At 37.1% G+C, this 15,696-nt stretch overlaps 1 protein-coding gene across 1 annotated transcript in view; it reads left to right on the top strand.

The window, feature by feature from the left end:
• Positions 1-15,696, top strand: part of LOC149780076 (VPS9 domain-containing protein 1-like) — a 68,362-nt gene that overhangs the window by 16,966 nt on the left and 35,700 nt on the right. Inside the window, exons 4-7 of the mRNA XM_089936835.1 lie at positions 1,427-1,586; positions 5,322-5,433; positions 8,583-8,645; positions 14,019-14,071. Coding sequence (XP_089792961.1) covers positions 1,427-1,586; positions 5,322-5,433; positions 8,583-8,645; positions 14,019-14,071 — 388 coding nt within the window. The remainder of the gene's footprint in view (positions 1-1,426; positions 1,587-5,321; positions 5,434-8,582; positions 8,646-14,018; positions 14,072-15,696) is intronic.

Here is a 15,696-nt window from a genome sequence, read left to right as displayed (position 1 = left end):
ATAAAGGTTTGCTTATCATTAAGCATGGGCTTATCGTTGAGTATGAACTTGTTACCAAGCATGAGCTTATCGTCAAGTGTGGGCTAATAACCAGATAAATATGGTATGTAGTTTTATGAAGTTCATAATTGCAAATTGAAGTTATTGACTTTGCAGACAATTTTGTCACTGTATATTAGTTTTGACATTGAAGTTAACTACATTTATTCAAATGGCTAGAAGGCAAAGTGATCTATGTAAATATCCACTCAAGTATCTGAAACATCAAGTTGAAGCATTATTTTTTGGGACCAACCAACATTAAAGTGTACATTTGTAAACCTTAAAATGATGCAATCTGGTGCCCAGTGCTTCCTATAGAAGAAACATCGAACACAAAAAAGCCTGATGTTAGGGGTGTCTCCACCAATATATTAGACCCATTTGTTTTTACATATTTTAGTTTAAGTTTATATTTCCCTTTTGTTTCTTCAAATATCTGACAGAAAATGCTTTTCTACATGCATTTGTGCAAATAAACACATAACTGCCATCAGTTGTGTCTATGTTCAGCTGATCGTAAGGCTGACCACAAGTCTTAATCCATCCAAGTTTCATCTAGGTTTCAGAAATGAATAAAGCAAACCCCTCAGTTTAGACAATTTGGATATCAGCTATTAGAATCACAAGCCCTAATTGACTCCTTTGTACCATAATCAGTTTTTTAAAAAGTTGACAAAACATTGCAAAATTTGTAAATATTTATGATAACCAATTCATTATCTCAACATTTAGCTTGTTGGAGGATTGGTTTATAATTTGTGTTCGCTGATTGGTTAATTGAACAGCATGATTACAGGTGGGGATAGGTCAAATATTGATTACACATTTTATTATATGAATGCTTTTTTATACAAAAGACATTTTTTTAAAAACAAATGGGCATTTTTTCACTAGAATCAGATGTTGAAATATAGGATGTCATCTTTTTGGAAAGTACACCTAGAAACAAACAGAATTCCATTTGTATAAAAAATAAACAAAATGAAATAATAAATAATATCTGAGAAAGTACCATAGTTGTAAGGTGTTAATTTTGTGATCTGAAGAGAAGCAAAGTGAAAGGCCCTTGTAGTGGAGTGGGAAGTCACAGAGGTTTAAAGGAGTACTTGTGACAATGCCAGTAAGAACCTGGGACCAGTATTGGGAACCATGTCATAACGCTTCATTAGAAGTAATACTCTGTCTGTTGTATTTGATACTGTTATATTTACTTAATGATATCGATATTTTGTTGTACTTGATATCATTTACATTTAATGATGGTGTTACTGTGCTAATTATATTTACTTAGTAATAGTGATACTGTGCTCTACTGAATATCACTTATATGTACTTAATACATGTAGTGATACTCAGCTCTACCTTATCTCTTTTTACTAAATAGATAATCCAGCTGCCATCAAACCAGATACGAATCTACATTTGGCCCAGGAGATGGTAGGAAGTGGCCCTGGACAACAAAAACACGTTAACAACCCTGTGGAGAGAGTTGTATCCCCTGACAACAGTCAGCTGCTCAGAACTGGTGTAGAGCATAGAGAAAGGTCTTTATTTTAGCATATTTCTAAAATAAAAAAGAAATTTTGAAAATCCTTTTTTAATAATTTGTTTTCAGTGAAAAATAATGAAAATCAAACTCTTTAAAGGTCCTATTAGTATAGAACTGGATATCATTGGATTAAAATCCAGTTATTCCCACTAATGATTTTTTTTTTGTGTAAAAGCCAGATTGTTGACAGTTGAAAAGATGCATAGTCAGAAGAAAAATGTATGGTCAGACAGACGATGTGATTACTATAGGGCTCTGATGACTTCATTTGGCAGGTCCCTAATTTTGATCAAAGTACTAAGAATACAGATGGATCTGAGGGTTCTTGTAAAAACTCGACATTAAACAGGTTTAAAGGGTCGCAAGATCTTGATAACCATCTTCCTTTTTTTGTTGAATCAACATTAGTGGAAAGTGAGTTATAGTAGTCGATTTTCTGATGGAATCGTCACCCAAGTTGTTGTCAACAGTTGATATGGTTTTGAAGTTTTTCCTTACTAAAGTTTCCTTAAACCCGTCATAGATTCTCATCATACTTTGCATGAATCATCATGAAAGTCTGACGGTTTCCTGCTTGCTTGACCTTTTGACCTTTGAATCAGGGGCCCAGTAATAGAAACTTTGCATTCAAGCCCTAAAGCCGTCATTAAGTGCCAATAGTCATAGGTACCAAATCATCTAAATAATATTGAATCTTGAAAGATATTGGTCCTAAACATCGTTGGATTCCATTAAAACCATTTCATCTTATTATGAGCCATTTCTCCCTCAAACTGAGAAACCCAGCAATTTTTCACATCTGTACGAATTAGTCTAATGGTGTTTGGTGACATTCATGGGTCAACCGATTTCAGTCGAAAGCTGGAACATGGGATTTGACAACGTTAACATTGTAAACATAAGAAGCCAGAACAGTGCTATGTCAGATTATCTTCATCCCAAGTTTGTTCTTCAAATTATTTCAGTGCCTCAGCTAATCACCAGTATTTACCCAAGTTGTATATTCATATCCGCTTTAAAAAGTGGGCCTACCCCACTTCATTCCATCTTAGATCATTTTGTGCACCAAGTGCAGAATGATGTTATTAGATTAGTCACAAATAGAATTTGTTGAATATATCACATCACAGCTTTTGGAGCACTCTAGAAAAAGAACATAATTATGAGCAACTTTGTTGACTGAAATAAGGGGTGGCACCACTTTCGAAACTGAATATTTGAACATTGTTTAAGCTTAACATCTTGATTATTTCAAAGAATGGGTGACGTCAGAAAGCTTTTTTTAACAAATCTTTTCCTTCTTTGCAAACTTTAGTTAGATTGGAAGAATGGTGAAATTTATGAATGGTGTCATTGGGGTTTTAAGGATTTGGTTAAAAGATGTTTAATTTTCAAACATTTCTTGGATTTTCTTTATGCTTAATATGATGAATCATCACGATGCTAAGACAAATGGTGATATGCATGTTTGCTCTTCATTTTGACTTTTGAGACAAGGTCACAGTCATAGAAAATATGGATTCAGTTTTTTCATTTGCTTATGTCTCCTAAACTGCATGATGGGTTTTATTCACCTTGGATGAATCCTTACAGACCTAAAATTCATTCGGTGATATGCATTCCTCTTTGACCTTGATGTCAAGGTCACGCTCTCAGAAAATGTCTTTTAAGTTGTTGATTACAGTTTTTAAATCCTTATATTTCTTAAACTCTGTGATGGATTTTCATCATATATTTATTGAGTCATTAAGAAGCTAAAATAGTTCATTCTGTGACATCTTTGCTTTCCCTTTTCATCTTGGAATCAAGGCAACACATTTTACATATATTCTTTGAAGATAGGCTTGACATTGCAGGCCCAGATCTTGTTGTTTATGATCATAAGCATATTGCAATAGCCCTCTAAATATGCATTTGTTTTAAACGAGTCTTTTCTATTTATGTCACCAGATTATAGATGAAAAAAGGTCAAAAATATTTTGAGAAAAGATATTTTAGCATTTGCCATTGGGGAGCATTTTCTACTGAAATGATCATTTACTGTTCGAAGTACTACAAATATGCTGTCAAACTATATCAAGGGAGATGACCCCCTCAGAGTTTAATCATTTCCTCTTACAATTTGATTTGTGTCCATTTACAGTATTTGAGCTTTATAAAGCTATATGAATTGCCTATAATGAGAACACAAACTATTCTTAGTAACAGAAGAGTAAACAGTTTGCCATAGGCTTTGGAGGGGAACAGATCTCCCCAGGCTGATAGTGATGATTATAATGATCTGAACATGCATGGTCGTATTATATCTATCAATATCAATTTTTATTGGTGTATCAATTGATAGATAGGCAGAGTGATAGATGTAAAAAAAAAATTTTACAAATGGATACAAAAAGGTACTGAAAATGACACAGAAAATTGTGTTAAGTATGTATTTGGGGATAAAACCTGTTATATATTCATTGCAGTATCATTTATGTAATGCAGACTGATGCCATTAATAATGTTTGATAAATCCAATGACTGTATAAATGACCCCATTTTCATTCTCCCCCCATAAGATAGAGCATATTGTATTGTCATTTTTTCAGCAGTCCATCTATTTGTTACCAATTTTGTTTTCATATGATAGCTCAAGTTGTCCAACATCCATAATTACCACATTTTGTGTGTGTCCTGTGCTTGGCATAAAGTAAAACCCGATTAATTTAGGGTTCTTAAGGTCAGTCAGTCACACTGACTGAAAGAAGAAAAATAATTTCTGTACCTTGATTTCTTCACAATGTACAAAAACCAATCTTTGAGGGTGACTTGTACTTGGGATAAGGAAGAACCCTATTGATTTTGAGACAGAAATATCAAAATTCAAGATTGAAGTGGCTAAAAGTAGAAAATGGTTTTCGCACAATGACTTGCATTCTTTACCATCTGCAGTTGTCAAACTTTGTGGCTCATGCACTTTGAATGATGAAGAATGCTGTTGTTTTTGGATCGAAAGACTTTGACTGAAAGAAGAAAATTGTTTTCTGCACGATAACATCGGTTCAACATCACAGACCCGATCCAGTGTTTGTGTATGGATTCCACTTTGACTTATGGTAAAGAAGAATCCAGTAGATTTTGGTGTCAAAAGTTCAGAGGTCAGGGTCACCTACAAGAGTTCAGAGGTCAAGGTCACTTACAAGGAAAAAAAATGGTTTGAGCAAACAAATATTGGCTATCTACACAGAGGGACTGCTCCGGTGGCCTAGTGGTTAGAGCTTCCGCCTCGGATGCAGGAGGTCATGGGTTCGATCCCTGGCCAAGGCATACCAAAGACTTACAAAAATGGTACTAACAGCTGCCTCGCTTGGCGATCAGCATTAAGAGGATAGTGTTTGCAGCATGATGCCCTAGTGCTTGACATCACTATAAACTGTCACACTGCAGACATCGTAGCGATATGACTGAAAAATTATTAGAGCTACGTTAAAAATCCAAATCACACACACACACACTACACAGAGGACTATGAAACATGGGGTTGGCTTATAATATATCGTTTGTGGTACTCTAGTTATTTACTGTATTTTGTTTTCTATTCATTAAATCATAATTAAGGTTCATGTAAGTATATGGAAGTTGAATACACCAGATTTAGCCATGCAGTCTTGCAAAAACAGTTAAATAGAGTTTTTTGTAATATAATTGAAATTTTAATTGTACATTTTTTTCTGTTTACATTTTTCAGGATCAAGAAAATGAGCCCCATGGAATTGGCTTTGTGTCAGAATCAGCAGTTGATGAATGCATTCCGAGCAAGACAGGCACAATCCAGAAATAAGTCAACTTATGCAAACTTGGCATGTACTTGTAATAGTTTTCCATTACACAGTTAGCTCTCATTAGTGATGTAGTTTATCTCCTGCCATTTTGTTGTAGCAGTTAATCTGTCATCTTAAAGAAAATGCATTTACTTTATAATGGGTTATTATTTTATCTTGTCTGGGTGAAAAGCATATGTATAAATGAGAAGAATGGGTCAGAAATATTATGGTAATTATTTTCAAATCTTATTCCTATTTTCCATTGTTTAAAACTTGTATGAATAGAAATGTTTACATACTACCTAAGGACATAGTGCCTGTTAAAGTAAAATCCCAATCATAACGCACAGTATTTAAAGAAATGTTTGTAACAGGGAAATCAGAATCTAAATCTTTATTCCTTTAGAAATATTAAATTTACTATTGAACAGATTTCTCTCCATTGGTCTCTAAATTGGCATCTAAATTTTCTGTTGTAATTAATATGATTGTAATGAGAGTTGAGAGTTGATTCTAGTATCGAAAGTCCACAACTCATTTTATTGAAGCTCATCTTGGGGCTGTATAAAAAAATATCCTTTATAAAATGATGGTTGTTTGATTCTGTGAGGTTGCCACTTTTACAGTGTAAAAAACCCACTCCAGAGGCCTAGTGGTTAGACCATCTGCCTCTGATGTGTGCGGTCGTGGGTTTAATCCCCGGCTGAGTCATACCAAAGACTTACAAAAATAGTACTAACAGCTGCCTCGCTTGGTGCTCAGCATTAAGAGGTTAGTATTTGGACTGGTCAGCCTGGTGTCAGGATAATGTGATTGGGTGGGAGACGTCACTATAAACTGCCACACTGCAGACATGGTAGCGATGTGACTGAAATTTTTTTAAAGCTTCATTAAAAATCCAAATCACACACACAGAGTGAAAAAATTGTCTAAGAGGGATGGTCTCTTCTTAGGGAGAAAGAATGGAAAAATGCAGTATCTTGGTGCAGGATAATATGGAACCTTATGATGGGTTGATAACCATTCTCGAGTGCAGCCTGATAAGAGGGAGGTCACTGTAGAGGATTATAAGAAATACATGCTATCATATTGCAAATGATATTTTAAATCTTTTAATTTACCAACATATTTCTTCTTTAAATATGTTGTCTGATCATAATATATGAGTACATCTACTGTTTCACAAATCCAGCCATCTCAAAAACATGATCACTGTATCTTTTGCCTTGTTTTAGCAATAAAAGGGCTAAAAGATCTTTTGCTTGCCATGGTGGATGTCAGACTAGAGTGATCTCCCCATTGGTTGAGGGTTTGGCAACAAATCACATCATTTGTCAGTAACTGTCTCTGCTCTTGCTTAGAAATGCACTGAGGTGTTACAAGTGCTGAATGCTAGAACTGGGTAACACAAAAATTTTATACCATTATATCATGCGGCATTTGTTAATGCTTCATGATATGTACCATGGTATACTGCAATATAGTAGGTACAAACAATTCAGTCTTCTGGGGCAGGAGCCTGACACTTTTTTGTTTAATTTCCATCTGTCAATAGCTGCAAAATAATATCGTGCAATTAGTGCATATTTTATCCATGATATTACTAGTTAAAGAACAATAATTATCTTGAAATAAAAGAGATTTATTGATTCCCAAACCAGGCTGGCTTGATTACCATGTCATGTTTCTTGGCAAAATATTTCACTGTCATTGGCCAACAAAATGTAATGAAAACCACTAGGAAAATATTCCTTAAAGTGGGCATAGCTAAACCAAAGCAGAATTGCTCATGTGCATCTGATGGTTTATTGTGTTCCAATCATGAGCCAGACTAAAAGCTTAAGTAATTCTGACAAAAAAACCACAATTACTATGCAGAAAATCTCGCAGGGGGCATAGCCCATCCATTGGAATGGATGGTCATATCAGCATGGGGTTTTTCTAAAAGATTTCTTATGATATCTAGTAGGATTTAAACAAAAATGGTGCTTATCCGATGTTTGGTATGGCTTCCTGTCTCTGAAAAGGAATTTTCCATGGGTTCTGATGTGGCTGAATAAAACATCATTTGAACCTCTCTCTAGAGCCCTCATGACTCCTGTCTTGTACTAAGATCTTCTAGCTGTTCTGGCCACAGCAGGCAGGATCAGTACACACGTTGCAATTTGACATAAACTATCCGAAGTTCCATCAGGATGGGTCTCTTTCTCACACAATGATTTCCTGCTTTAACTGCAAGAACGGGCTTTTGCTGTGCTGTGCTATATCATCAAACCAGTGTCTTTAGTCCTTGATCCCAGGGGCATCTGCAGGACCCCGAGAGGTACCTAAAGTGAACTGAGTTAATCAGAAGAGATCATACTTATTTTTATCACTTAACAAAAAGAAAGAGACATTTCCATTCAAGGTCTGTCACACTGGATACAGTTAATTATCTGCTCATCTACGTGGGGGGAAAAAACATGAACAAATAAATTTCTTATGCATCTTGGCTCATGAGATTATGGAGGTTGCCACTATGATGGCTTTTGAGGAAACTAACATGAGATCATACATGCTATGGGATGGAGGTTGTAGACAACATTATCTAGCTTTTACCTCAGAGACATTTCATTCCAGAGGGCTCAATTTGGCGGGACTTGTATCAGTAGCTTCATAAAGACATGAGTCATTTAATTCCCCAGGAAATACAGGATTTATGCTTGAACCATGTGCTGATCATAGATTATGTCTCACATGACTTGGAGTTGCTTCATGACAGTAGGAGACAGGACCATTGTTGGGTTAACAGGATTTAATTCCCTCTTACCTATTCTTGAAACATGTTGTCATTGTGTAGCGTATTTGAAAAAGAAACCAGATATTAGAGAACAATATGTTTCTTTCTTTAACCAGTCTTAATACAAGCACATCTTCTCATCAAAGTTTCATCCCTGAAGAGCATACACATCTTAATGACCAGATTTGTCACCTGTCCATGAGACCCTTCTAGTCTGATTGCCAAAGCATGTTGCAAGCATCTTTTTTTGCTTGGGAGGGTGGGTTTTGTGAGGTTATGGATATACTCCTAATGTTCTGCGATTTGGTGAGCATTATCAAAGAAACGTATTTTACTTTAAAATTGGTTTCATAATTGCCACAGATGAGATGAAAATATTTATATAAAAGTGTAATTTTCTTTACAGAGTTTGACCCTTCAAAGAAAGATGGTTGAAAATCTGTCACTTGCCAAGGCACAAGAAGAAAGTGTATCCTTGAAATGAATCACAGTGTGGTCTTTAGCTATATTGCCATGATAATAAAGACATCCTTTAGCTACATTACCATCATAATCAGGTGTTCCTTTGACTATACTTTTCATAATGAGGTCTTCCTTGAGCTATTATATCATCATAGTGAGGTCTTCCTTGAGCTGTAATGCCATCATAGTGAGGTCATCCTTGAAATATATTACCATCATATTGAGGTCTTTCTTGAGCTATAATACCATCATAGTGAGGTCATCCTTGAACTATATTACCATCATATTGAGGTCTTTCTTGAGCTGTAATACCATCATAGTGAGGTCTTCCTTTAGCCTTATTAATATCATAATGAGGTCTGCCTTGATTTATATTACCTTGCCACCAATTGGGTCAGGTGATGGATGAGGCTTCCCACCAGTTGGGTCAGGTGATGGATGAGGAGGAGGAGAAGGATGAAGAATTGACTTTTATCTTTTTATCCTAGACTTATACCATAAGTCTTTAGGTGCTTGGAACACTAGTATTCTCTCAAGTCTGGAGAGGCCCACTCTCATTCAGATCTTATGTTGCTCCTACACTTAGTGATGGTTCAGGAGCCTTGAAACTAAAGGCTTGAACCAGTTGATAGTACTTGTTATGTCAATCTTTTTTCAACTACTTTCTTTGGACTTTTAAAGTAGGAATTATTGTCACAGCAGCTCTTCAATACTGAAGGCTGTGGCAGAAATATGGAGGCAAGCTTTGTCAGTGTCCATGACCCTGTTTTTGCAGAGTTTCTCTACCTCCACATTCATGCTGCTTTGGAGATGTCCAGGGGTAAATTGGTACACAGCAGCAACCTGTTAATGGTTCCACTGCTTGATGCAGAGATGCATTTTAGGAGTCTCATCCCTTCTATAGCATCACAAGATTTGAGGGACTGGCAACATGGTCTCCCAATGTGACTCCAGGCCAAGAAGCATGCCCACCCTCATTGACAGATGGGCCCTCCTCCTAAGTTTTCTTAAACACGGCCAACTTCAGCATCCGCACTAGTAGTCCCAGTTCAAAACTCCCTTCCACCTGTTCTTTGCTTGAAGTCTTTGGACCGCTCCCTCTTTCCTGAAGGATGTAGATAGTTGGCACCAAGGAGCTAAACCCTTTCCTGCATTATCTTCCAGCATCCAGTAAGTGCTCAGCTAGCGATATTTTCAGAGGCTTGGATGTGCTGTGTTTTTTCAATTATAAATGATAATTGCTGACTTTGTTAGCAGGAACCTCCTCCTCTAAGTCCAAGTTTCTGTTCCTGAATCTTTTTGGCTCGTTGTTGATCTTTCTGCCTTAAACAAACTCCTTAACCGATTCGGCACCAATCCCGTCTGTAGGCGTGATGAGGCTGTACCCTATTTCCGAGTTCTGCAGCATCAAGGTCATTTAAGATACACCAGCGTTGGTGGTATTACAAAAAAGCAGATAGATATAGCTCTAAAATGATACCAAATAATCTGGAAGTTCTAGTTGGACTACAGAATACAGAGGGAAAAACCTCATTTTTTGGACCCGTTTTTTTTCACCCAAAATTTGCTTGTGGTCAGAATGCGATTTTGTGTTTGGATTTTAGACCTTTTGGCCTCAGATTAAAGGCAGACCGGTCTGAACTGCACACAGACAGGTGAAACTTTGCAAAAACTAGGATATGGTGGGCATTTGGAATAAAGAGCGGTCTCCATACGAAAATGATGGGTCCATTAAGCAAAAAAAAAAGAACTCCAACTTTTACCCTTCTGCTCGTGTGCAAGCAAAATAATCAATGGAAAATGATGTTTCTAATGCAACTAGGCATTAGTCTCATGGAAAATCTGCTGAAAGTCGATGTATTACGATGTATTCAGAAATAGAGCCCCAGATGTCTTTCCTACACACATTTCAGGTGAAAACTGGGGCCGAATGAGTTAAGGGAAGAACACTTAAATATTGAGATTACCACCTCTGTCAAGAATGCCATCAGGTCATGTTGCTGTGAGGTTGCCATAGATCTGCAGGATGTGTACCTTCATATCTCCATATTCCTGCATCACTGGAAATACTACCAATTTGTATTGGCCAGGGGGTATTTCAATTTTAGGATCCCCAATTTGGCCTCACCTCCATCCTTGGAGCCTTTACCAGGTTGGTGGGAATAATAACGAGGTCTTTAGAAATCCCATCCTCCAGTTTCTTGATGACTGGTTATGCACAGCATTCTCAAAGTTACGCTCCTGAAGGACCTGTTTCTCTGTTGGTTTATGATGATTTGTCTGGGTCTGTTACTCAACCCAGAGAAATTGGACCTCAACCCTCCCCAGTACTTAATGTACATGTGGATGAATTTCCTCACTAATCAGTTCATGCTCCACCAGACAAGATGGCTCAGATTCTGTTCCTCTTGGCAGGTCTTATGGCCAGGACTTCATTGTTATCTTGTCTTTTCCTCAGTCCCTTAAGAACTCTAAACATGGCTATAGATCTAATTTGACTGGGGAAACTTCACTATCCCCACTGCAGTTCCTGCTTCTAGCAAGCATCAAATTACATAAAGATCTGCTATCATCTCTGATTTCCTTGAGATGTGATTTTCTGTACCACCTGAATTGGTGGCTAGATTGGAATTGGTTCCTGACCGAAGTCCTGATTAACAGCCCTGAACCCAACTCCATTCTGTGCACAAATGCAAAAGGTTTGGGATGGGCTACTCACCTGTTGCCAGAAGGAGTAGTTCTTATGAGACTGTTGTCTCAGGAAGAAGTGATCCTTCACATCAACAACCTAGAAACATAGACACTGTTCTGAGTTTTGCAAGGGTGTGCAACTTCGTAAGGCATCATTGTGCTATTATTGCCTTAGACATGCAGGTAGTAGGAGTGCTTCAGGTGTAAAAGAGGTATACATACCCTTTCTGTTTGCATGGATGTCAGAAACATCCTCATAAAGGCACTCTTGGAAGAGATCATTCTCTGAGTCCAACATATCCCAGGCAAAGGAGTACCTAGCAGACAGCCTGTCCAGATGGGGCCATGCACTGTTTGATACCAGAGTCATTTTTTCAGTTGTTGAGGGGAGGCCACTAGTGGACTTGCTTGCTATGAGACTGAACAAAAAGCTCCCTTATGATGTCTCTTTAGTTCCAGATCAGATGATCAGGGTGGTGGATGCCTCCAGTCTGTGTGCTTATACCTTCCCATCTTCAAGATAACTGCATGGACTGCTCCAGTAGCTTATGTGCTTAGAGTGTCCACCTCAGATGTAGGAGGTTGCCGGTTTGAACCCCAGCCAAGTCATACAAAAACTTATAAAAACAGTACTAGCAACTGCCTCGCTTGGTGCTCAGCATTGAGAGGTTTGTGTTAGGACTGGTTGGCCTGGTGTCAGAATAAAGTGACTGGGTGGGACATCATGCTACATGTCTGCGGCATGATGCCCCAGTGCTAGACATCACTATAATCTACCACACTGCAGACATAGCGATGTGACTGAAAAATTGTTAAACTGTGGTGAAAATCCAAATCACAAACACAAATAACTGCACAGATTCTCCAAGCCAGGATTTCCTTGTCTTGACTCATTCTCATGGCCCCCCACTCCCTGTGGCCTCAATGGTTGTCTTTAGTGATCTTCTGGGCCTCTTGGTAGTCAAGCCCATGAGATTATCCCCATGGAGGAACCTGCTGTTGTAGTGCAGGGAGTCCCTCTAATTTTACAATAATTAGATTCTCCAGCTTCATACTTGGCTCATTTCCAACAGTGTATCTGCCAGGACCATTTTTCAAGTAAGGTTGCCATCTGCATTGTCCAGGCTTGGAGGCAATCTGTTTCTGAAGTTTGTGATGCAGAGCAGAGAATTGTTTGTAATTGGTGCAATAAGAAATTTATTTATCCTAACTGTCCCTCTTTAACTCCAGTTGCAGACTTATCTACCTTTAGAGGAGAGAGAATCTTCCATTAGGGACTATAGGTAGCCCTTTTTTCTGCCATTAATTTGGATCATTTTCTTTCTAATCTCATCAGGTATTTTTTGAGCTTCAGAAACTGATATCATGCTCATTAATGCCTAGACAGAAACTTTTGTATGTTTGTCAGGCGCTGTCAAAACCTTTTGTATGTTTGTCGGGCGCTATCAAAACCTCCTTATGCTTCCTTTGAGAGCCTTTCACTTAAGACAGTTTTACTGCTCTGCTTACGTTTGCAAGGAGGAGTGAAATCCATACATTGTCAGTGGAAAAGGATTGTTCATGGTTCATTGATAACTATGATTTGGTTTCTCTTGTTTGCCAATTTGGGTATCTTGCAAAGAATCGGTTACCTTCCTGTTTCTTCGGAGATTATCAGTCTCAGTTGTATCTGTGCTTGGGATGATCAAGATAGGTAAGGCATTAGGGTTTTCTTTGGCTTCCTCAAGAAAGGAGAATAAAGGGTCAAAAAATCTCTTTCTCCCTCAAAGTTTCCTCTGATTTTTCAGTGGACACCATTTCCAGGTAGATTGTCCTCAAGATAGTTCATCAGTCCCTCACCAGGAGGGTTCTTTCTTTCATGAAATTTAAAGCCCATGAGATTAGGCTATTGCTGCTTTCTATTCCAACATTAATCTCTCTGATTTGAATGCTGTCATGAGAGCCCACTTCTGACTATCTCTCTCAGCCTTTGACCCTTGATCTTTGGCACACCAGAGCCTTCCACCTAGCTGGTAGATTCTGCAATGCAGTAGTAGTAGGTAATATATTACTGGTACAGTATTAACATTTTTTTGTGGGGGGTAACTACTACTGTTGAAATCATTCCTTACTACCTTCCCACTTGGATGCTTAGTAGTCTTCGGTCAAGGTCAACATAGGAATGTTGGCTGTGGCTAAGGAATCAGCCTGGGATCATGTTCTTTCCATTTACAAATTGGAAGAGAGAAGTTTTAGCTTGGACTTGGGACTTGGCATCCCTAAAAAGGAAAGCAAAGCAATAGTATCCGGTAGGTATTACATAATTAAAGTTAGTCTTCACCCCCACCCTTTTTCCTTTAACCCAACCAATTCTTCTAAAATCTTGTCGACTCCATTTTTTCCAGACATAATATTTTGAAGTGTATGATATTTCCAGAATTTTAACATCAGACATGTTCCAGATATTTGTCATTGCAATATTTAGTATTGACCTATTTTTCAATTTGACAATTTAAGTTACTCAATGAAAATTCACATTCATATATTAAATAAATTTCTTTTAAAAAGCTCTACCTGTCAACCCAGTTTTGTTCAAGTTTCTGGCAGGAAACAAATATATTTTTCACTTGGCCTACAGCCAGAATTAGATGCTGTGTACAGTCCTGTATTACTATTGATTGTGATTGCTTACCTTAATGTATTTTCTAAGCTTGCCAAGAAGATGAAGGCAAGACAGCAGAGGTTAGAGGAGCAAGCTACCAAGTAAGCTTAGAGATATGTTGCGTACCATATATGCTCACTCATAAATCAAGTCCAACTGCAAACAACATAGACCTAGATCTGTCATCATATAATGTGCCAGCAGAGCAGGTCTGTGTTGTTTGTTCTGCTGATTGCTCCTAACAAACTACATAGACTGTAATATGATGGTGCATTATGTGATGGCAGATCTGGATCTGTGCATTTTGCAGTTGACTCGCCTTGTTTGCAAGTACTGAAAGTTTAAGGATTTTTGGTACCCCTGTGGAAAGCTTCATTCATAGTATTTAAAGTTTTTTTCTAGTAAGTTGGTTGAGTTGTGAGGAATATTCAACTAGATTGATGATACCGGAATGCAAGATGATATGGCTTCTTAATACAAAGTTCAAGTGGCCTTTAGTTGGTAAAGTAGATTGAAGCCAATTATTTGGTAAAGTTGGTCAAAGCCAATTTAAATTTCATGAGTACGTTATTTATATGGAATTAGAGTACATATACAGTAAAGATTGAGTATCATGCTCTTGGACAAAATTTCTGTTAAAACCTTTAAATTTAATTTCCCTGGCTAAATTCTAAATTGCTGTATATTCCAAAGGCCTTTTTATAAATTTCCTAAAAATTGGTTTTAGAATTTATATTTGGGTAGTCCATCAGAAATATTTAATTCAGTTACAATAATTTTGCTCCAGAGCCAGGTAAATAGTGGTGGTTGTTTAAATAACAAAGGTATAACAAAGGCAACAGGTAATGACAGTGTGATAATCATATCTCGTTCTTAATTGCAAATTAACAAAGGTGCCAGGTAACAAAGGTGTGAAATTTTTACCTCATTCGTAATTGGTAATTTTGAATCCTGGATTGCTGGTTAAGTGCAATTAAGGCGTGAAAAGAAATACTTTTCTTTTGTACCTTTTTTGACCAAATAAGTTAGAAATATCCTTCAGCTATCATTCTATACCTGTATGTTGAATAATTGAATAAATCTTAACAATCATTAATGATAGTTTTTTCCTTGAATTTCATTCACCAATGGCATAAAGCTTGAAGTTGATCTTTCTTGTGTTAATTGTATGCATGACAAGGCAGTTCTTTAGATCACTAGTTTGGTTTTACTTAATTTCCTTTCATCAAGTAGGTTATATTATGTTATCTGCGGGACATAAAAATGCTTTTGATAATTATATGAATGTGTGCCTGCACCATAACATTGCAGGTCTTCATGAAGAATAGTGCTACAAATGTTTATTTGATCAGAATGGCACAATTTCTAATGACGTGCCACCATTTTGAAGTATCTCACTTGTTAGTTGTGATCTGACATTACTTGATAAATAAATTTCCTTTATGTAAATAAATTCTTATCTAAAAGAACGAATATTCTCATTTAAAATGTTTAAGAAGCTTAAATTTGGGCAACAATGAAAATAATTAAATTCAGTGTTGATATTGTATTGACCAGCTAATATACAAGAAGAAAAAAAACCCAGATTTATAAAAACAATAGGTTTCACATCACAGCTAATGCTCTTTTTACTTAGTAAAACTCTTATGAAAGTTTCACTTTCCATTGTCTGGTGCTAACCTTTACAAAGAAATATGCTTTGCCCAAACAGGTTCAGTGGCATGTA

Source organism: Sinohyriopsis cumingii, chromosome 16 (genome assembly GCF_028554795.1).
Source record: "Sinohyriopsis cumingii isolate HCF-2022 chromosome 16, ASM2855479v2, whole genome shotgun sequence".
NCBI lineage: Eukaryota > Metazoa > Mollusca > Bivalvia > Unionida > Unionidae > Sinohyriopsis > Sinohyriopsis cumingii.
This window is presented reverse-complemented; position numbering and strand designations above follow the sequence as displayed.